Here is a 24,508-nt window from a genome sequence, read left to right on the forward strand (position 1 = left end):
AGAGTGCACACATGGATATAAGCTAGAATATACAGTTCTTATGTAAATAAAAAAAGTAGCGATCGCAATAGCTGCTGTATAGATAATCCTCGTTTAAAAATTGCAGTCGGGTTTTTTTTATTCATACTAAAAATCCGTTACATCGCCCTAAAGCCAGCCCCTATTATGATTTTCAACTCAATTGCATTTTAGTTGGAGCTTTAAAATTCGGTATTGCCGATATCAACTCTATCCATAAAAAAATATCGCTTGAGAGATTGTCGAACTTTAAACTTTTTGTGGTATTACGGGTTTCAGCACAGCCAATGCGGTTGATCAAAATATCAACGAACTTCTGCTACCTAACAATTGTAGTTGTTGAACAGTAGTGCAGTTTATTTGAGAACAACTTAAAGAAAAAATTAAAAACGAATAAATAAATTAGTAATATATAATTTTAAACCATTTTGTGCAAATACATAGAAAAAAACGAGTTGAAAAATTGAATGGCCGTGGAGAAAATTCCCCAAAGTGGACGAAATAAGCCACAATTTAGGAGCAGTCAAAATGAAATGTTCTATGAGAAATATTGCGAACAAACGACCTTCGGCAACGATACAGAGAGTTCACATAATTAAAATACAGATATATGGCCGTTCATCGCATACGTTTGTGGAAATGTTCCTTTATCTCATTTAGTAAAAAATAATATGCTTCCTTATTTAACAAAAATAACTACGTATCAGTACAAAAAATTATTTAGAATTCATTAATTGTAAATAAAATTGTGGCTTACTCGGTGTTAAGAACTTCCAATAATTTTTAGTGGTCAGTAAGGCTTTTAGATATGCGCAGCACATTAGTTGTGGCCCTAACACATCCGTCATTGTATTAAATATAAATCAAAGCGAGTGTGTTGTATTTATTTATGCTATCGTGAGCAAACAGTGAATTTAGTTAATCGAATATTCACTTTTTAGGTTGGTAACATCATCGAAACTTCGATTGAAATTAGTTGTAGTTCGTAATACCAAAAATGAGTTGAGTTGATCTGTAGTTGAATTGTTTTAACTTTAATTCTACTGAGTGAAGATGCAAATCGTAAGCAGGGTATAATCAGACGTGTCGAACGAGTGTTTTAGCTCGTTAGCCGGTATGGCCGCCAGTATACCGGTGCAAGCCTTTTGTATGGCCTCTACGTCTGCATAACGCTTTCCTTTCATGAGCAAATGCATTTTTCCGAAAAGGAAGAAGTCGGACGGTCATATCATATCATATCAGGTATATAGGGAGTGGTTAATGGTTAAAATATAATTTTTGGTCAAATATTCGGTCACAACCGGTCCTTCGAATGTTGGATTCTGAGCAATTTTTGGCCGTCAGTCAATTTGTGCGGAACAAACTCTGCACACACCTTTCGTAAGCCCAAATGTTTGGCCAAAATGCAATAATCGATTTTATTTGAAATGTTAAATTCCATTTCCATGAATTTCAATGACAATTTCTGCTAGTTTTTGATGAATTCACGCACAGTTTCGATGGAATTTCCGGTGATCACGGATTTTGATTGGCCCACATGTTGCTCGTCATTTATGTCCTCACGACCACTATGAAAATGCAGAAATCACTCGTGCACTAGCTACGGGATAGGCAATCATCACCATAAACTTGTTTCATCAGTTGAAACGCTTAGGTAAAAGTTTTACCAATTTTAAAACAAAATTTAATGTTGACCCTTTGTTTGAAGCTCATTTTCGCTTAATACACTTAAAACGCAATAACTTCACTTCCAATCAATGAAATGTCATGAAATTCTCACTTGGACAGTCGATAAAGATATCAGATTCTAACGCACCTGTCGACATATAGATGGCGCCACCAGATTCAAAAAGTCCTGTTTACTTTGGAACGCACCTTGTACTTTGGTAAACTTTTACAATGTAAGCCTTGAATTCTATAACAAAACTTACGAGTATTATTGTTATATTAAAGACTGTGTTGTAACAAACACCTTAATATTGATAGTTTACTTATTTTTGACGCTCACAGTAAGGTCTAACGACATAGCGCACTTGGTTTCCTTTGGTTCCTAACAAAATCGTGTGGTTCCTTTTGACTTGCATCTTACATAAAACAAACACAGTATTTTTAAAAACAATTCTCAAAACAGCAAACAAGTTGAATTGCGCTAGCGCCGTCAGTATTGCGGTTTCTCACTCGAAACTAACGAGATAATCGTCATTCATTTACTCCTGCTTGATATTAGGTGTCGCGTTCATTTATAAAAACAATTATTTAATGAAAATTTCGTTATTTATATATACATTGTACACATTACAAACAATGATGCAATTAGGTCAATAATGTTTCCAGTCACCACCGGCGTGGAATTGCCTGGCAACTCCGAGGCATGCTTTCTACTAACTGCGAGTCGCTTTGTCACAAGATTTTCAGTCAACAGAGGGTTCTTCATTGTGTTGCGCCAATTCAAATCATGAGTATGAGGAAAGGTTCGGATAGTTTCGTAGGATATATATCAATCCTGTGCCATTAATTTTGCTTGTCCTTGTCGCAGTGTTAAAGCAGGATTCCGCGAAAACAGATGCACTACTATTTTTTCATCTTTTTTGTTCACTTTTCTTATCGAACCACGTTCTGGTACATCATCGACGTTTTTAGCCACTATATATCGAGGTATCCACTTCTGTTCAAATGCCTTCGACTTTCTCATATATTTAGCAACTGCTGATTGCGACATTTTGGGACCTTTCGGACCTTTTAGCGCGACGCGTACTTAGCACTCATGGCGTTTAACTTGATTCTCTTTCAAAATATCAACGACAACTGAACCTTTGATGACAATGCATCAAGGACAAAGCTTCTATTGGCTCGCGAAGGAATTAGAGTGAAACTGTCGGTAAAGTCGACCACGCTCTTAATTGACAGACTGTAGCCAACATATTATAGCTTGTATATTGAACTAGAGCCATTGCCAGTTCATCGCTTTTTTTCATTCACAATAGCTATGATTATTGCAAATAAAAAGTAGTGGGCAATAACGATAACGTTCATTTTGACAGCTGAAAATGTAAACAAACTAAAATTACGAAATTTTGTGTTTTATTTAAGTCAAAATTAATACAAATATGAACATTTGTTATAATTTTTTTGTATTAATATCATCAAATCAATAAAATAAATATATTTGTATAGTAATTGAATATCCCATCTACAAATTTAAAAATTCAAACTAACCTTTTTTTGAAACATTTTGAAACAAATTGAATATCAGCTGACTGTGGGATGGTCAAATAAAACACGCCTATTAACTCGCCTTCACTTAAGGGTGGTAAGGTTTTAAAGGTAAAAAAAACTTGTTTTTGCGAATTTCTTCCATAAATATGGATCGAGTAATTCTATTCGGACCTTTTGTACATTATTGAGCAACCTTTTGACGATATACGGTAGTGTTTTCCAAACTACTTTTATAAAGTCCGTGTTCACTGTCATTTCAAAACTACTTTACCGATTCATTTCAAACTTTGTACACTTTTGTGGGATATAAAATACCTCTCCCATCGTTTAGTTTTTTTTTTACATTAAGGGTGTTTTCCACCCACAAAATGGCGGAACTTTTTAGTGAAAAATAGCAGTATTCACTTTAAATTGCCGCCAAAAATTTTTAAATGAAAAAACAAAAATTGTCAGAGAACGATAGGGGAAGATTTGATTATAATTTGACTAATTAAAAATTACCATATATTGTCAAAAGTGTGATCAATAGTGTGATCAATAAAAGTTCAAAACGTCCGAATTAAATTACTCATACCATATATAAGAAATAAATTCGCAAAAAAAGTTTTTTTTACCTTAAAAAACGAACACTACCGCCAACGATGAAAATTTCGTTGAAACGAACATGATCGTCGAACAAATGCGACTGTGTATGGCCTACTTTAGCTACAGCTAAGTCAGTGTTTTGTTGTTAGTTCAGTATAAATATGGTTTTGAGTCGAAATCTATTTTCTTTGTTATTTATTATGAGAACTACGTTTTTGTCACGTGGATCCGGAGTTCAATTTTTTGGGCACCCCTAATAGTTTGATATTTGTGTCTGAGACAGTCAAAATTTTCGGCAGAATATCTAATTTCTTTCACACAAGTAGATAAAATTTTGATTCATGTGAGAACATAAATACTTTCGTCTATTAATATTGTGAAGTTCATTACCTGCTATCAAGGTGCCTACATTCTTTCCGTTCGGTTCGTGTCCTTTATACTAAATGATTTTAGCTATATACTCGCATATCCTAATTTTGTCTTATCATCAACACTTTTTTAATTCTATAGAACTTGATTTGTGTATTCAAATGTTAGGATATGTTCACTTTTCCCATAACTCCCACGCCTCTTTTTTTACGTTTAAGACATTAATAAATGTATCACTATAAGTTCAACCTGTTTATGCCCTATAATTCAATTGATATATGGCATAGCCTGGTAAATACAATGTAATTTTGAAACTATCATTATTGAGATAAACAGATGTAAACGCAAAACACATCAAAAAAAGTAGAAAATATCATTAAACAATTGAAACATTATATATATATATATCATTAAAAAAATTTTTATTATATATACGAAGACTATATACTTATAATATTTACGATATATGTTTGCTAAGTGGCGCTAATACAAAACTTTCATTTCTCATTTTTTAAATGCTTTAAAACCACACCCGACTGATTGATTGAATGGTTGATTTGATCAAAACATTGAAAATATAAAATACTATACATAATTGTATACAAAAATTGAAAATCATTCAAAAACTTTTAAATCGACATAAAATATGATAAAAAAAATACGAACAAAAACAAAAATGACGGAAAATTTTCATTAAAAATACAACGATTCCAAAATAAATAATATATTTAAATAAAATTAATTGCTGTAATATTAATAAATAAATTATATATTAATAACTTGCAATAACAAAATATTGACAATAACAATTATAACCCCAATAAAAACCAATTTAAAAATTATTATCTCCATCCCTCTCAACAGATTTCAGTACCGGTAAGAAATGTGTTTATTTGTTTATGACATTAGTCGATTGTTTTTGACTTTAATTGTCATCTAATTATGTTCAATTGTCTAATTTTTTTTTTGCCCTTTTAAGTTAGTTTTCCCAAAAGGCGTTAACTTGCAGACAAATAAAAAATTAAACATACAATAATTAATAAAACTGACACAATGATATTAATGCCAACACTAACGAAAACATTACAAACGAGCAAGATGAACTAGTGTAATCAATTACATAAAAAAGTATATAATATATGCATACATTCCTACATAAAAGGTATTTTAAGCCGAAAGTAAATGAAAGTAGATGCAAAACCACGCCAAGGCCAAAAAAATGGAAAAAATTAAAATTTTCAATTCCACACTTAAAATCATACACCGCGTAAATATTATATTGTAGTAGATAAACAAATCGTAATTAAGTTATTTTAATTTGTAGGCGCGGTTAGAAGAAAATTTATTAGAAAACGGATTTATTTCTTTGACTTTGCTCGTCTTGCCGTTGCTACTATGCATGCTATCAGCGTCTTGTGTGCTAAGCTGTAGTGTGCTTCACCTTTGCTCCCTTTTTTAATATTTAAGTTTGAGTATTTATTGTAAAACTGTTGCCCATTATTACTTTTTTTATAATAATTGTCAAAAGTAAATAATTGAGAAATTTGTAATCAAACAATTTTTATATCGGTATTCTGCTTGAGACGATTGTCTCATGTCTCTAATTGTCACAATCTTCATTTAATGACTCTGTTAGTCAGGAGTCTCTGTAGTATACTGTATAGAGTAGTACTGTATGTGCCAGAATACCAAAATGAGACTCCTGACTAACAGAGTCACTAAATTACTATTGTGACAATTAGAGACATGAGACAATCGTCTCAAGCAGAATACCGATATTAATGTGTGATGTGCGACGAATATTTGCCATTTAGCACTAAGTATGTCTGTCACTCCCCTACACCCCTCTCTGTATGCACAAATCAGGTGAAAATGGGGATTGTGTACATTACGGTGGCCGTTATTTCCAAAATTGATTGTTTTGTGGTTTTTTTTTGTGTAAACACCATCTGAAGTATCAGGTAAAAATAAGGATCACACGTAAACAAGCACTTAATTTTCAATTTAATCTATGTATGGCTAAGTATATTCTTTTTCCAATGTATGTATGGCGAATTTTTTGATATTTTGAATTACAGCTGTGAAAAAGGGAAATTTTCCGCTTCACGAAAAAGATATCAATAATTTTTTGCATACATTTTTTTTTTAATCAGAATCTCGCTTCCAACTATTTGGAAAAATGTCTCGTTTCATATATTTTGTATGAAATTGAATCAATTTTATCTGTGTTTTTTTAAATATTGTATAATAATATTTAGTTATATCTTATTTTTTTCATTGACTTTTGACGATGGATATCTCATAAACATTTGCAAATTAAAGTGATGTTTTTTTCATAAAGTTGTAATTTTCATAAGAAAAAAGTTTGACTTAAAAAAATCAAACTTAAAACATTAATATCTCTTAAAGCTTATTGTCGGGGTATGTCGACGCAAGGGGCCGATTGCGTTTGATGAAAAAGTAATTCGTTTAGTTTTACCGTTATAAATTTCGAGTTTAATTGTGTATATATAAATATATGGGTGTGTGTTTGTTTCCAATATTGGTTAATTGTTCTTAATTACGTATATATAGTGTTAGAATTCAATGTTAATGTACATACATATTGTTACGAATTCAAATATAACTAAACCGTTTTGTGTGCTGGGTCTATTCCTTCTCTGTGGGCAATTGCTGATTAATTTTGTGTGGATTCCTGTGTTGTGCCCGTCTTGTTTTGTTTAGAATTTTGAGATAATGTTGACCTCTTTTAGTGTAATGTGCACTAGTATTTGTTTTATCACCTTGTTTAAAAACGTTTTTACTGTGTTCACTTGTTATATGTCTCACTTGTTGTGTTCACTTCTGTTTGATTGCTGTGTTGGCCGGATAATATGCCTTTTCGTTGCAAAAAACGCGGGAAAGATACTCTCTTTCTTTCTCCTTTTTCGCCTGTTGCGTGAAGTTGTGGCGGTTGATATTCCTCTGCATTATGCCACTATTACTTTATGTAATTTGTGGGAGTAATGCAGAGGAGTATTTGTTTGGATTAAACATCCCGACCACCTTGCAGAATCTGTGAAATAATTTTAGTATTAATAGGGTAACATATTGATTGAAAATTTTGAAACTAATTAGAGTAATTATCAGAAGTATAGTATACTTAGGGTTAAATGATGTCAGTAAGGGTCCAGCCAAATGCTGTATTCTGCGCTACCACTGTACCATTGTCTGGTTTGAAGAGTTCACTTCTGATAATTTGTGGGTAGATATCCGCTCCAATCTCCAACGTTAGCTCCTTGTTGCTATGGAATTGAGGGTCAGCGAGGATTAAGTGTTCAAAGCGCATTTGCGCATCGTCACTAAACCCATTACTTCCCAAGCATCGAAATCACTGGAATTTTTTGATGAAATTTGTAACTTGGGCTCTTAATACGTTAAGAAAGAAGAATATGAATAAAAAAAATACCTTGATTGATGAATCAGCCCGTCATATAAATAGGACACTGGGGATATAACGAGCCATTACCGCCAAAATAATGTATCCCACACCATAATCGATTTTTGGTTTGTTATCGAAATCTATAGTTCAACATCATTTGCATCATCTGTCAAAATTTCATGGCTGTAGATTAAACCGTTATGATTTTATAACAAAAACAATTTTAATGTAAATGCATATGGTGACTTGTTTACATTTTCTTTGAACGCTTGTGTGGGATACAATTAAATTCTCTTTTAAAATAAATGAAACACAATGGGGAAAAACACAATTTTTTGAGACTTTAATTAAAGATAAAGCTTTAGAACAATATGCCGAAGGTATGAATTTGTTTTTTTTGCAAAATATATTTTTGTTTTTAATTATTGGATATTTTTACAGCTCTCCCTGGTACCGTATAGCGATTCAGATGAATCTTTCGTTGATTTAAATTGGAAAGTTTAAAAGAAGTCGAGGAGGAAACGTGTGTTGGGAAAAGGGGCTACAGAAAGCAAAAGAGAATACCTAAAAGGCTGCAAAAAGTTAAGAAAAAAATACGAATGTTTTGCCCAACCCGTGGTTAAAGAAAAAATGTCCAAATTCGTGTCATAATAAAATTTCTGAAGATGAAAGAGTAAGAATAAATGAACATTTTTGGAGAATCGGCAACAAAATTAGACAGAAAGATTGGCTGTCTTCTTGTGTTAAACAAGTCGATATTAAAAGGCGATATAGAGAAAGTGACAGAAAAAAGTGCAGCTTTAATTATTTTATCAATATCAATAAAAGCAGTTTTAAAGTTTGTCAAAAATTTTTATTGAAAACGTTGAACATTTCACAAACGATTTTAATATCCGTAATAAAAAATAGAAGTTCGTATAAAACTTGCCTTGAAAATATGAAAAAGCCAACTGCACACAACAAATCTGAGGAAGCAAGCATATCGCTAGTAAAATCCTTTACAGAAGAATTACCAGCGGTTCCTTCACATTATTGCAGGAATAAAAGTACAAAATTATATCTACCTCAAGAATTTTGAAACATAAAAACTGTATATCAGCATTATGTAGAACATTTGAAAACTATTAATAAAGTAAACAGTCAGTTATCGTTAAGAGTATTCCGTAATATTTTTAAAAACAGTTTCAATTTAGGCTTTCATTTACCTAAAAAAGATAAATGTATCTTATGCGAGAATTACAATAATTTAGACACAGAATCCAAAAAGCAATTGCATTCATCAGAAGAGTATCAAATTCATCTAAAGGACAAAGAGAAATGTAAGAAAATATTTTTGGAGGACCAAAAGCTATGCAAAGAGAATCCGGCTTATTTATGTACAAGTTTCGACTTGCAAAAGGTCTTAAATACTCCCTATGGAAAAAGTGTTACTTTGTTCTATTCTAGAAAATATTCATTCTACAATGAAAGTTTTTATGAGAGTGGTACAAGAGATGGATTTTGTTTTTTATGGGGAGAAAAGGATGGTAAACGAGGGTGTAATGAAATTTGCACAACTGTTTTCCAATACCTTAAATTAGTCGATGAAAGAAAAACCCAGTCGATAGTCCATCTTTATTGTGATAGCTGCGCAGGACAGAACAAAAACAGAGCTATGCTTGCGACATTAACCTATTTTGTTGAAAATTCTAATTTTGTGACTAATATAAAAATCACATACTTGTTGCCTGGACACACCATGATGCCTGTTGATTCGATACATAGTACAATTGAATCGTTTATTCGGAATACGACTATTTGGGCTTCAAGTGAGTGGTACACCATAATATCAAATGCAAGAACTAAGCCAAGAAAATATAATTGTATTGAATTAACTAATAGTGATTTTAAAGACTGGAAGACATTTTCACAGGCGTTACTTCCAAATTCAGTGAAAATTCAATTTACAAAATTATGCTCTGATACATTGGAAAAAAAAATTTCAAATATTACTCTTAAATTATGATCTAGATTCAATTACACGATCCAGACGAAACTCCCAAATAGTTTGTGAGGGACCTACTCAATTATATGATCATATATAACACATTTCTTCTGCTAAATATAAGGATTTGAAAACGCTTTGCGATAGAAAAACTATACCCGTAAAATTCCAACACGAGTATTTAAATTTAAAATGGGATGGATCTGTTAAAGATTTGCTACCTGAAACCGACCAGAAAGATAGTATTTAGCGTTCTTTATATATTTTTATCTATCGTTATTCAACTTTACAAGATTTTAATATGAATAACATTATAACAGAAAAATTTAAATATATGATTTACATTACTTTATTTTTGTTTTATCGAATATACTAAGAAATGTATGCATTTATTTTTTTTTAAATCAAATGTAATTTAATTTTAAGGACTAAGTAAAAAAATTAAATAAAAAAAACGGGAAGTCACTTCCTTAAACCCACACACTTTTTTAATAATAGGTTGCCAGAAGGAAAGCAAAAAAAATGTATCCCACAAAAACAACCGTTATGATGCAAATATCTATTTAAAATTATTAAAATTAAATGTATTACACAAAAAAATATTTACATTATAAATTTTAAAATAATGGCTTTATTCAAACTGATTTAATGTAAAAAAACCTTCCCCTGTAAAATTTCGAGTTTGTGGGATACATTTTTTCGGCGGTTATGGCTCGATATGCTCAGAAAAAATTAAAGGTAACGCTTATAAGAAAATCAACTTTATTAAAATTATCATCGTATTTAAGCTTATTTTGTATGATAAGATATAAAACAATCACAGCAAAGTGTTTTATCGCATTTGACACAAAAAGTAAGAAGTTTTTTTAACAACCTAGTCCTTGGCAACGCCAAGGTCATGTAGTGACCTAAATTACAAAATTGACCAGTTTTAAAAACTCATATTAAAATAATGTAAACACTTTTAATAGCCAGAAAATAATATTATAATAGGAAAATAGTACATGAATCTAAATTTCTACAGAAATAAATATAATAAAAGGTCAGTTTTGAAAAAAAAATTTACTATAGTGTCCTAGAAATAGGACAGTGGTAAGGAATGGGTTAAGTCTTGCTCATATGGTTTTTTGGGTAACTTGTGTGTTATAACTGCGTTACATTCCAAACAAAACTTTGTATCATTATTTCAGCTAATTTTTATGCTACAAATACGATAAGTATTGAGGTCTGTAATTGGCAGTTTGATTTTTTTGACGAGTTCTGCCGCTATATTTGTAATTTTAAGGGTAGTGTTTAAAATGGCTCGAACTTTATGCCATTCACCATCGCATCTTAACCCTGGTCGAGACCAACGGTCTGATACACTTAGTCGAGACCAATGGTGCTTGGCTAGGCCTCTATGTGTTTACATACATTTTTATGGAAATACGTGTTGTATTTACGCTCATACATATCTGTACAATATATATACATTTTTGAAATTTCTTACCTATCGATTTGGTTTGGGCATACTCTGAACTACCTGAAAAAGAAAAATGAAACTCGTATGCGGTTTTTAAAATGAAATACAACGCATTCCTTTTCGTTCATTTTTTGATTTATTTAGGAGCATATGAATAATTTTTGAGCGATTTTTCAGTTGATTGTATGATGATGGGTCCTGAGGAATACAAAAAAAAACATATGTAATCAATTTTCGAATGCTGTTGATAAACTGGATTTGAACATTTAGAACTGAAAACTCGAGTTTTACGACGCAATTTATCGATTTCTTGCAAACAAAGTCTGCAATCTCTCCTTCCTTTGAGTGTGTCAGCACCTTTTGATGTTGAAGCTACTAATCGTGATGGGATGTTGTGTGAACGATCGAAAAAGGATTCAGAAGCCAAACGACAAGATAGATGCTTGATGACATTGGGATTGTTCATACGATTTTCAATATTGGGCGTTGCCAATGTTCTCGATAAATTGTAAAGAGAAGTGTGTCGTGCATCCGTTTTTATCTAGATGGTCGATTTCTTTGCAAACTACGAAAGCAGCCAATCCCATCACATCCAACAAGTTGCAAAAAAGGCAAATGTCCATCGTTTCGTTGGTTGTTTTGTAGTGTAATGGGTAACCATGCAGTCAACGCCGGCCTTTGTTGAATTATAAAATAAAATTGCTTCCGGTTTTTTGGCTTCACCTTCACAATCCTTTGTGTAGTGTAGGGTTGAAATCAAATTGACTGCCTTGTTCTTTTTCGGAACATAGCTACAAATCGACACGAGATTATCGTGAAACCCGAAAAGAGTAGAAAGCAACGGGCGAGCCCGATTTTTTTTCAATTCTTCGGGTTAACATTTCTTATTGGCGCGAAAAGTACCAACGAAAGCGAGTCCAATGGTAGCCAATCGTTTGACTCCTGTCAGTGTTGTGAAAAAGTTGTCAGCTACTATTGTTCTGTCGGTGTTTTCGTACCGTTTCACAAGTTTGAGCAATACATTTTTTCCTTGGTTCACTTCACGCTCTCCGCCATCCTTTTTTCCCGTGTACAATATACCTTGCAATGGGTATTTTGTTTGTGAGTCACATGCCCACCAGATTTTCACACCGTATTTGACTGGTTTTGGTGGTATGAATTGCGTAAACTTTGTCTTGCCACGATACGGAAACAATTGCTCATCAATCGTTACATTTTCATGCGGCTCATAGTTTCTGGCGAGGTTTTCATTTAAAAAATTCTATATATCGCGAATTGCGGCAGGCTTATCAGATTGTAGTCGGAATGAACGTGAGCGGCCATCATCGAAACGGGTATATCGCGTCAATAACTTGAATCGTTTGAGTGGCATCGCCGCTCGAAAGATGGGAAGAGCATCTGTTTGCCACAAAATATATGCATATTATTGTGCGTTACACCAGAAGCAATAAGAATGCCAATAAATGCATCGAGTTCGTTGCTAGTGAAATCCACCCAAACTTTAGGTTTTGAGGTTAGATTTTCTGCATTCCATTTTGCAAATTGGTCTCTTCCATAACGATTTGTTTGACTGATGATAATGAATGAAATATTGGTAGTAAAAAACTGTTTGAATACCTCAATGGGAACAGAGTTTTGTTGCTTCGGTCCAGGCCTAAAGCGCATAATATTGTGTGCACGAGTACAAATTGCTTCATTAGGCTCTTTTTTCCATTCTGTCCCATCTTTACCGTAGTAAGAAGTTTCAGTAGCAGCTGGAGTTTCACGCTCTTCTTCTTCTACACGATCGATTACTTCGTCTTCGTCGCTATCTAATATTTCATTCGGCTCGATTTCGATTTCACTTTCAATATCGGATGAATATTCAAATGGCACATAATCGATATCTCTATCATCGTCATCGCTTTCGAATGGATCCACTTCTTCACGCACAACATCATTATTTTCATTTTGAATGTCATTTACCAATGCTGATGTTAAGCGATAATAAAAATCTGCACTGATATTTCTAGAACGTAATCGTGTATTATACACATATTCCACTTCATCACTCATTATTATAACCAAAGCGAACAGAATAATAAAAAACAAGATGAGAACTGGCGCGAAATATGCGTATTTTCACAGTAATATGTTGTGCGTTCAACTATTTGTCATCAACTGACTTGCATAATACAAAAGAATACAGAAAACGAATTCATTAGAGAGAGAAAAGAAGAATACTGTAGCAAAAATAAACACACAAAATCCTGGTTTTGTTTGTAAACACACTCTTCTTTTGACTGTTTCCCTCTCTATCTCTTCTTTCGCACGAACAATTCGAGCGCAAAGAGCTCGCTATAGAGTCCCGAATGAACATATTTATGCATGTGAGTATGTTTATATGAGTGCTATGTAGATAAACATACAAACCAATTTGGACATGTAACGAACATGAAAACAGATAAATCAACCGTGCGAAGTGATAGAAACATAGTCCATATATTTTCATACAAAATACATATATGGGGTCTAGCCAAGCACCATTGGTCTCGACTAAGGTGTAATATTATAATATCCTTTTTTCGTCCTTTTCGATACGATATCCTTGAATTTCTTTTCTGAATTCTATAGACAATAAAATTCTAGGAAGCTACCTGGAAGCGCAAGTCGTTTGCTACACTCTAAATATATTTAAATAACATTTAAAAACAAAATATGCCTGGCCAGACCCGTTGGTCTCGATGAGGGTTAAACGGATCTTCAGTGTGGGTACTAGGGTCTGCTTAGCCAGTAAGGATGGTAGTCGGGTCTCTATCGCAAGTGGATGTTTCTCAACAATATTTACATCGTTGGCCGGGTATAGCCTCGGATGTCCGTGTAGGAACGAATAATGTTTCCCATGACAAATGAAACATCGATTTTTGCTAGTACATCTTTCTGTCTTGTGCGACCTGGCTAAGCAATTAACGCAACAATGGTGCTTTGGTACTGCTTCATACTTTTTGTTTATATTGTATGATGAGTACGTAGCGCAAGTCACTAGACGATGGTGTGTTTTTGCATATTCCGCAAGCGACATAACGATGTGACGTATTTTTTTCTATGATGTGAGATCGTTTTTCGGGTTGTGTGATCATTACATTTCTTTTTCTCACGAATACTGGGAAGGGTCGACTTGAAACGCCGAATGCATCGTGACATCATTCTTCCGATATTGGTGTAATGCTACGGGTTGCGCTACGGGACCGGATGGTAATTGTTGAGCTCAAACGACGAGGTTTGGGTGAGTTGGTGATTGTTGGCGCCATTTCACTAAAAAAGAAGAAAAAGCTTTTAAGTTATTCTGTACTTAATATCACAATTTTTGTGATGGGCCGGGTTACTGTGCCTTGAGCAGTTCGGATTTGAACCACTCGTTTTATTGTCTATGCCGGGGAAGACCTTTTGGATTCGACCGAGCTTCCACTTGTTGGGTGAAATATTGTCGTTTCTAATAACGACAAAGTCGTTAACTTCAATATTACGTTGTGGATATTTCCATTTATATCGTTTGTGTAGTTCCTTGAGGTACTCTTCCTTCCATATCTTGCAAATGTGCTGGTAGAGTATTTTTAGTTTCTGCCATCTGTTAACGATGCTTAAGTTTGCATCCTCTAAATTGGGTTCGGCCGGGGTTAGCAATAGGGTACCTATAAGGACGTGTCCTGGAGTTAGAGGTTCCAAGTTTGATGGGTCATCGCTAATGGGGCTTATGGGTCGAGAGTTTAAACAACTTTCAATGCGGGTCGATAGGGTAGCAAATTCTTCAAACGTGAATTTTTGTAATTTTGCGATCTCTTTTAGGTGGGTTTTTAGACTTTTTACGCCTGCTTCCCATAATCCACCCATATGTGGAGCTCCTGGTGGGTTGAAGTGCCATGAGATATTTTGATGGCTATGGAGAGATGTAATTTGAGTTCGAAGTGTCTGTAAGAATTCATGCCAATCTTTAATTAGCAACTGTGAAGCTCCTATAAAGTTTGTTCCGTTGTCGGAATAAAGATTGGTGGGACATCCACGCCTCGACAAGAAACGGGAGAATGCTGCTAGGAAGGCTTGCGTAGTGAGATCGCTAACGGGTTCGAGATGTATTGCTTTAGTTGCGAAGCATACAAACACACATATATATCCTTTGATGATTAGACATGCTCTCCCCGTGTAGTTTTTGATGTCATAGGGTTCAGCAAAGTCGATACCAGTAGCAGCAAACGGCCGGGTTAGGATGGTTCGTTCATTTGGAAGAGCTGCCATTATTTGGGTTTGTTGAGCCTTGTTGTGTATGATGCACGTTTTGCATTGATGAATTATTGTTTTAATCAGCGTCTTTGCTATGGGTATCCAGAATTCTGTCCTTAGGAGTCGAAGAACTAACTGATTTCCGCCGTGTAACGTTGCTAAATGGGTAAATTGAGTTAGTAATTTTGTCATACGACTATTATAGGGTAATAGGATAGGGTGATGCTCATTATATGATAGTGCTGGGGAATTGGTTAATTCCGTCACTTCGCGTAACTCCTTTAGGGTCAATGAACGGATTTAAAGTCAATAATGAACTTTTCTTGGGTATTTGGGTTTTACGGATCATTGCATCATATTCTTCTCTGAAAAGTGTTTTTTGAGTGTGCATAATTAACTTCATTCGGGTTGTTTTGAACTCTTCCGGGGTTATTTCGTGCTTTGAGTAATCAGTTTCTCGTCTCCTTGGTGAGGCATTTGCGCAAAACCTGAATCACTTTCTCGGTGATTGCAGCGACTCGATGAGAAACGAAAGTGGTCCATAAACATGGTGGTTTGTTTAACCAAGCGAGAACTATGGTTGAGTCGGTCCAAAAAATATTTTTATTTTGGGTTAGGTGTAGTTGGGATAGGGTAGAGTTAACAAGGTTAGCTAGTAGAACCGCAGAGTTCCAATCTGGATAGGGATACGGTTTTAATGGGAGCAACTCTTGTGTTTGACACTAAGAGAGTTGTCCATATTTTTTGTCCAACTAAAACCCTTCTGTAAAGTCTTGCGGCATATGCTTTTTCTGAAGCAGAGAACCCATGGAATTCGATGGTGGCTGTTGGGTTAAAAAGGGTCCATCTGGGTATTTCAATTTTATTTATGCTTACGAAACTGTTCCATCGATGAAGGGTGAGGGGCTTTAGGCTGTCATCCCAGTCAGACTTATCTAGCCATATTTGTTGCGTTATTACTTTTGCCGTGATTATTATTGGGCTAAGCCAACCGGCTGGGTCGAACAATTTTGCTATGGCTGATAAAACTTCACGTTTGGTGTGTGCGGGTTTTTTCTCCATTGGGTTGACGAGGAAGAAAAATTAATCCTTTTTGGAGTTCCATCGAATGCCCAGGGTTTTGGTGTCCTCGGGTTTGAAAGGTTGAGTGATACCGTTTCTAAAAGATGATCCTGTGGAAGCCCTTTAAGAATGTGTGGGTCATTGGAGGTCAATTTTCGCAGCGCGAATCCTGGGAACTTCAGAGCAGAAATGAGTTCATCTCGTGCTGACTTTGCCGTGGTAATGAGTTCCAGCTAAGACATCGTCTACATACATTTCCTGGCGAAGTATTTTGGCTGCTAATTGGTGGGTTTCTTCTACATCATCGGCTAGCTTCATGAGAGTACGGATCGCTAGATACGGCGCACAGTTTATGCCGAACGTGACTCTTTGCAATTCAAAGTCTTCTATTGGGTCTTCCAGGGACTTCCTAATTATTATCCTTTGGAACCGAGTATGATTAGGTACATTTTTTGAATATCCGCCTTAAAAACGAATTGGAATAATCGCCAATTTGTGATCAGAATAACAAGGTCTTTCTGTAAAGTAGGCCCGATATGTTAGACATCGTTCAAGCTTTTGTGATTTGACGTTGGGCAAGATGCATTAAATACCACACGCAATTTCGTGGTTATACGGTCGGGTTTAATGACTGCGTGGTGTGGTAAGTAATATTGGGTCGCTTTAACAGAAGGGTCATATTCATTTTTCCGAGTTCCAAATATTCCATAATTGCTTTGTCATATTCTGCTTTCAATTCGGGTTTTTAAGCAAACCTCGTTCATTTCTGAGGAATTGGGTCAACGGGTTCTTTGAAGGGTAGGGTTACTTGAAGGGTAGGGTTACTATATAGCGCCATCTGAATTACGACGCTTAGTTTTTTGGAAAATTTCCTCACAAATTTGGTCCGATTTGGAAACTACGCATTCCTTTGGGATTTCCTCCACCTCCCGAAAACGTGTGAGTGGATTTTCAGGGTTCACTTTATTGTGAAATAATACTATGGCGGAATATTGGGATGGTTGGGTTATGGGTCCGGACAATATCCATCCGAATTCTGTCTCTTGAGCTAAGAGTGAACCTAGTATGTTTCTCTTTACTTCATTGAGTAAAATACTTGGATATATATCACTCCCGATTAGTATATCCACGGGTCTGGGTTTGTGAAATTGGGTGTCTGCTAAAGTGAATCCAAGATTTTTAAGACACTGCTTTGGATCTTTGGGGTATGAGGGTAAATTATCAGTTAGGCTATTTAGTATAAATGCCTATGCTGATAGTTTATAATTTGTGTTTAAGGGTGAGCAAAGCGTGATTTCACAAATATTCGTTGGTGTTGCTGAAACTGCATTGTTTAGTCTGGTCACTTAGGCTGATACAGAGAGGTTGGATATAACCAAACTTCTTTGAAGTCTTCGAGATATAAATGTGGCTTCCGATCCTGTATCAATAAGAGTTCTCGCGGAATATCGCTGGCCATTATGTTTTACTTGAACCATTGCAGTACCGAGTAATATCTGCCTCCTACTAGGGTTGGGTGGTCTTGGGTTGATGATTTAGTGGACTTTATAGTTGTAGTGTAGGCTTGCCGATTTGTATTTATGCTTTGGGTGGGTAATGCGGTACTTGAAGCGTTTTGAGGGTTCAAACTAGTGACGTTTGGTATTTCCAGAATGGATTCAGGTCGAAAGCTGGATTCTCTGTGTATTAGACTATTGTGTTTTTTGTGACACGACACGAGAATTTACTCCCACAGTTCTTGTAACTATGTGATATAGCCAAGCAGTTATAGCAATAACCATATTTTTTGATTGTGGGGATACGTGTTCTCTACATTCATTGCGAGGAATTTGGACCATTCTCGAATAGGGTGCGCTTTTTGCAGAGCTTTCTGTTTCTGTATGATGTTGAAATAAAGTTAAAGTTGAAATTGCTATTCCTTTGAGTATTAGAGGGTCTAGCAATTTGCGTTTCAGCCACGTTTGCATGAAAAGTGTTATATTTCTTTTCATCTGTTCTTTTAACTGTACCGGTGTGGAATGGGAGTAATTTTGCTACTGAAGCTTTGAAATTTCCAACAGATTCGAGAGTTTTGTATTTTGGGTGAAAAAACTGTCGAAATAGGACCACGTCGGTATATCTGAATTATCTGCTAGGGTATATACAAACGTTTCAAGAGTTTGTTAAGGTAGTTTTGAACTACAAAGATATATCCCAGCTGTTTGTGTCAATCTCAATGGTTAAAACGTTATTAACCGAACATTCTAAGCTTTTTTTAGCACAACCTATTTCTTGAGTTACTTGGGGTATGTTAAAAAGGGTCTTTAATTGTGTTTACATGCAAGCTCTTATTTTCGTATTGGTCGACTAAATTTTTCCAGGCAAGTATGAAACCAACATTTGTTAAGGGTGCGTTCTGAATAATCTCTCTTGCTTCTCCTCGGGTCTTCTGAGTAAGGTGAAATAGTTTTTCAACCCTACTTATCCTTGGGTTAACGGATATGCAGGGATGTAAACATATCCCGAAAGGTGGGCCAAGTTGTGTAATCTCCGTAAAAGATGTCGGTGTCGCATGGTGGAAGGTTAACTGCAGTAGCGAAATCCATCATTGTGCCTTCTGAAGTCCTTTCCTTAATGGGTTGGGTTGACACCTCTTTTTTACGCGTATCTACATCTTCGTTGATGGAAGCTAAGCAAGAGAGGTACATTTGATAATTTTTTCAGTATTTTTCTTTCACTTTAAAGAAATCAATGGTTTCATGACTTTCATCGTATGAGCGCTTTGCTTTTTCATAGTGCGAATTTAGTTCGACCCTTTTAATTTCTGGGGTATAGACCGATTCATCTTCACTTTGGGTCTGAAAATGGTCTTCCACGAATTCATTTAAATCTGTTGTTGTAATTTTGAAATCTTCCATTTCCATTCTTGGGTAAGATATATTTAACATTTGGATTGGAAGAGAAAAATAAGTCGCGTAGAGTCACAAAAATGTAAGAAAACAAACTTTAAAAACTTTAGTGATTTATTTATTTTTAAAATTTCAAACTAATTTTCTTGTTCTTATCTCGATGGTTAATATTTGTATAAAATTATTAAATTTCGATGAATCGTAGAAATAAATCGATAAATAAAATTTTTGCAGTGTTTTGCAGTTTTTTCTACCAAGTCACCTTTTTAATTTCCTAGTGGGTATTTGTCTTTTGACGTGCTGTTCGCTAACAATGAATGCGCTATTCGTATGTAGATATGTAATTGCGGGTGTATATTTACATATACACCCAACTCTTTTTTTTACACGGTAGATACGTTCCTCAAAATCCGTGTAAAAAAAAACAGTGTAAAGAAAGAGGCGTTTCCTATAGAAAAAGGGCGGATACGTTCCATGTAATCTGAAAACCGTGTAAGATTAAATAAAGAACTAAATTATATGCGTACCAATTGTATGTTCATTAGGGTGTGTCATTCTGAGGCAACCTTTTTTTTCAACTCAAAAACAGGCTCAAAACTTTCGAAAATGTGAAAAACAACGTCACTCAAAAGATGAGCTCTTAATATTAATATTAAGAGGTGCCTCATTCAAATTTTCTGTTTTCCATATAAATAACATGGAAAAAAAATATTTTTTTTTTGTGGTGGCTATTGTGCGGAGGTTATTATATGTGCACGCGATGGCTGCCAGTGGGGATGGTAAACTCGATTCCCATTCTACTCGAGAATCGAGTTTTCTCGTAAAATAATCGATTTTTCGAATGTCAAGAATCGATTCTTAATCGACTTCGACTTCTGCAGATCGATTACAAAAAATCGATTATTTTACGAGAAAACTCGATTTTCGAGTAGAATGGGAATCGGGTTTACCATCTCCACTGGCAGCCATCGCGTGCACATATAATAACCTCCGCACAATAACAGGTTCCCTGTCCAATGTATCACATGTGATACAAAATTATTTTCTTGTACCATGTGTACAGCGTCCATGTATCATATATGAACAAATTTTTGGTTGATTTGAAATAAGTTTATTTAAAGACGCAGACGAAGAAATTGAAATTTTATTGCGTGGACGTACTGAGTATAATGTGTTGTTTGTAAAAAAAGAAAAAAACACAGTGATTTTTTTTTAGATTTTTATTTATTTTTATTTTTTTATGAATTCATGTTTATGCTTATTATGATAGTGAAAATAGTGGAAATGAAGGACACAAATAAATTAAAAAATTGAAATTGAAGCAAAAAAATTAACAAAGTCATTTACTGGTTTTTCTCTCATGTTTAGAGTGATGCTCATTGTAGCATGGTAAACAGTAACCTCTTCCGCATTCGAGTGACAGTGACGAATCATAGCCTCTTGTATTTCCAAAATAGTAACGTTTGAACCAGTTACCTCATTGAAAATAATTCTGGAGTTAACGAGTGATGCTTGAAAAAGCAAATCTATTGCAATTTTCTTATACTATGTTAGACTTTTCCTAAGTGGTGAGTAATAGCTACTCATCTGATCTGCGACGTCAATCCCTTTTTTAGCGTTATTATAATCAATAACCACATTGGGTTTTAACGAATTTCCTCTCCATGAAGAAGTATTAGTCATTCCATCGCAATGGCACGTTGATATCATCAATACATCGCGCTTATCATGCCACTTCAAAACAGTTGCAAAGCTATCCATTTGCCTTGCCACAACATCTCCACGTTTAAGCTTTTGCTTGGTGACTGCTTCAGGAAAACCTCTTTTATTTTTGCGCAAAGTCCCACATAGATCTTTTTTCTATCTTTGAGATATTTTGCAAGACCTATTCCGGTAGTAGTTATCTGCCACAATCAGTCTGCCCTCATTTAAAAGTGGGTAGCATAGCTGCACCACAACAGTTCCAGGTTTATCAAGCCCCTCTATAGCAGTTCCAGATACCGCGTGTACAATATAAGACCATGTGTATGAATTAGTAGAACACATTTTATAAATTTTTATTCCATATTTATGGGCTTTTGAGGGATTATATGTTTTTATGGCCAAACGACCTTGATGGTTGATTTGCGATTCATCTACTACTATTGTATCACCAGGCACATACAGCTCACGAAACGATATGTGTTATAACAGGTTTAATTCGGTATAAAATATCATCGCTATCGGGTTGAACGTCCGCAAAATGCCAGCAACGCAGTATACTACTGAAGCGGTTATACGAAATACCGATCTTATGAATGAAAGGAGCAAAATATAGGGGGTCCTTTTTCCAATAATGTTCTATAGTGGGGTTTTTATCTATTCCCATGTACAGTATGATGGCAAAAAAAATTTTCATTTCTTCCTTGCTCACTTCATACCAACGTAAAATTCTCGAAAAATTTTTTCTACGTATTATCTTTAAATATTCAGCATATGCATTGGTTTTTTCTACCATTGTGTCAATAAGGTCATCACTTATGTAGTACTCAACTATCTTTGCAATAGTGACAGCGCTCTCTTCATTTGAAATAGCCTGTATATTTTGTACTCCGGAATTGCCTGTAAATACTTCTCTACCAATTGGAAGAATATCCGATACCCATTTTTCCATTCCTGTATTTTGATTATCGCCATGGAATGTTTCTATATCTTGTTGACTATGTTCATTTTTAAGCGTTTCCATTTCAACGTCCTCTAGAGTTTGATCTTGGTCCTCCTCATCAGTTTCGCTATCGTCATCCTCTTCAGGTTCATAAATGTCTTCAATTCCATTACTGAAAACACTATCATCTTCACTTCCTTGTAAGAATTGCTGTATCTCTTCATCTGTATACTTAGCTCGAGAAGCCATCTTATTTCACACACTACTTATTCGACTAAATAAATAAGAACGCACTTGTCAAGCTCCACACTTTAACTATTTATGACTTATTTCTTACAAAATTTTATATGGTTTGCCCAACTAAATAAATAAGAACGCACTTCGAGTCCACACTCCAATTTATTTAAAAATCTAGACGGTACACGTGCAACACTTATTTTTGAAATTATATTGCTGTAGGCATTTTTAGAGGTTATCGATGTATTTTTGAACTATCCCACACATCTTGACAGCGATATAACGGTAAAAAAAAATTTGTATCAGCTATGATACACGAACGTGTAACGTTAAAAATTAATTTTTGTATGGGGACAGAGAACCTGATAACCACCACAAAAAAAAATGATTTTTTTTCCATGTTATTTATATGGAAAACAGAAAATTTGGAAGAGGCACCTCTTAATATTAATATTAAGAGCTCATCTTTTGAGTGACTTTTTTTTACACATTTTCGAAAGTTTTGAGCTTGTTTTTCAGTTGAAAAAAAAGGTTGCCTCAGAATGACACACCCTAATGTTCATATGGCATTTTATTGAACATTAAAACTTAAAATACACAATTCATACAGGTGAAAAATTGGTAGATTAAGCAAAAAAACAAAAGAAAAATGTTAATCCAGTACTAAAAACTGAAAAGTTAGAATATAAATAAGAAAAAAATATTTACATTGCTACATAATTATTCGTCGTAGGAAAGAGTTATGGAATAAATGTGGTAAAGACAAATATAATTACAAGACAATGATTTTGAAACGGTAGTAGATTACAAATTTTTTACAAAAAAAATTATTTTCTTAACCGTGTAACTTCAAATCCCTGTAAAAAAAGAGTTGGGTGTATACATAATTGTAGTTAAACGAGAAGAATGTAATAGCCGAGGGTAAAATATATGCATATATTTTATTATTGCACTTCTTCTCTTGGGTAAATATAGGTACTTATAGTGCAAATCAAATTTTTGTCCACCCAACAGCGGCAAATAAATTATGCTTAAGTCGGCTTAAGGACACTATTTGACAAATGGGTGTTTTTTTAACAAATATGATTTGCACTTATTGGTATTATTATATTGGAAATATATGGGTCGCACTTACAGCTTTTTTCCGGTTTTTGTTAATTTCGGTTTGTTTTTGTTTTTAATTACTTGTTGGGGTATTTGTTGATTTAGCGTACAGGGTTTTTGTTTGTTGGGTGCACTGTTTAAAACCTTCAGGTTGAGTTCTAAACTTTCAACAATGATGTTGTTGGTAAAATTCCCAGAAAGACTTTTTCTTTTAATTATCGCGGCTCGAAAGGACCAAAAATGTCGAGGTATGTCGACGTAAGGAGCCGATTTCGTTTGATGAAAAAGTAATTCGTTTAGTTTTAACGTTATAAATTTCGAGTTTAAATGTGTATATATAAATATATGGGTGTGTGTTTGTTTCCAATATTGGTTAATTGTTCTTAATTGCGTATATATAGTGTTAGAATTCAATGTTAATATACATACATGTGGGATGGCAACTCCATCTTCAGCGAGCTGACTCAGCGAACTGTTGCATCATCTCACTGAATTTACGACGAGTATTAGACGAGACGGCAAGCGTGACGAATCGAGCGGTGAAATTACTTTTTGAACTTTTAATTAAATTACGTTTTCAATAAACTTAAAGTTACTTTTGTATAAACGTAAAAGCTATATTTAAAATAAACTTACAACCTATATTTAAACAAATTAAAATCTACATACATATTGTTACGAATTCAAATATACTAATCCGTTTTGTGTGCTGGGTCTATTCCTTCGGTGTGGGTAATTGCCGATTGATTTTGTGTGGATTCCTGTGTTGTGTCTGTCTTGTTTTATTTAGAATTTTGAGATAATGTTGACATCTTTTAATGTAATGTGCACTAGTATTTGTTTTATCACCTTGTTTAAAAACGTTGTTACTGTGCTCACTTGTTATTATATCTCTCACTTGTTGTGCTCACTTCTGTTTGATTGCTGCGTTGGCGGGAAAATATGCCTTTTCGTTGCAAAAAAAACGCGGGAAAAATATTATCTTTGTTTCTCCTTTTTTGCCTGTTGCGTGAAGTTGTGGCGGTTGATATTCCTCTGCATTACGCCACTATTACTTTATGTAATTTGTGGGAGTAATGCAGAGGAGTATTTGTCTAGACGAAACACTTATGTTTGCGAAAATGTCGAGAAAGACTATTTTGTAGAGCATTCAATTTCCTACAAAATTTATCAAGCGAAATATTTTTTAAGTAGTTGGAAGCGAGATACGAGTTTTTCTGTCTGACATTAAAAAAAAATACAAAATTAGTATTTAAAGTTA

At 34.5% G+C, this 24,508-nt stretch overlaps 1 protein-coding gene across 24 annotated transcripts in view; it reads left to right on the forward strand.

Annotated features, from left to right (window-relative positions):
- LOC105226621 (plasma membrane calcium-transporting ATPase 3) overlaps positions 1-24,508 on the forward strand; it is a 529,385-nt gene that overhangs the window by 123,450 nt on the left and 381,427 nt on the right. For 3 of the 24 annotated variants that reach the window (XM_049460166.1, XM_049460164.1, XM_049460167.1), the window contains one exon: positions 5,053-5,064. The exons of the other annotated variants lie outside the window; for them this stretch is intronic. In XM_049460166.1, coding sequence (XP_049316123.1) covers positions 5,053-5,064 — 12 coding nt within the window. The remainder of the gene's footprint in view (positions 1-5,052; positions 5,065-24,508) is intronic. 24 annotated transcript variants of the gene reach the window in all.

This window comes from Bactrocera dorsalis, chromosome 6, assembly GCF_023373825.1.
Source record: "Bactrocera dorsalis isolate Fly_Bdor chromosome 6, ASM2337382v1, whole genome shotgun sequence".
NCBI classification, from domain to species: Eukaryota; Metazoa; Arthropoda; class Insecta; order Diptera; family Tephritidae; genus Bactrocera; species Bactrocera dorsalis.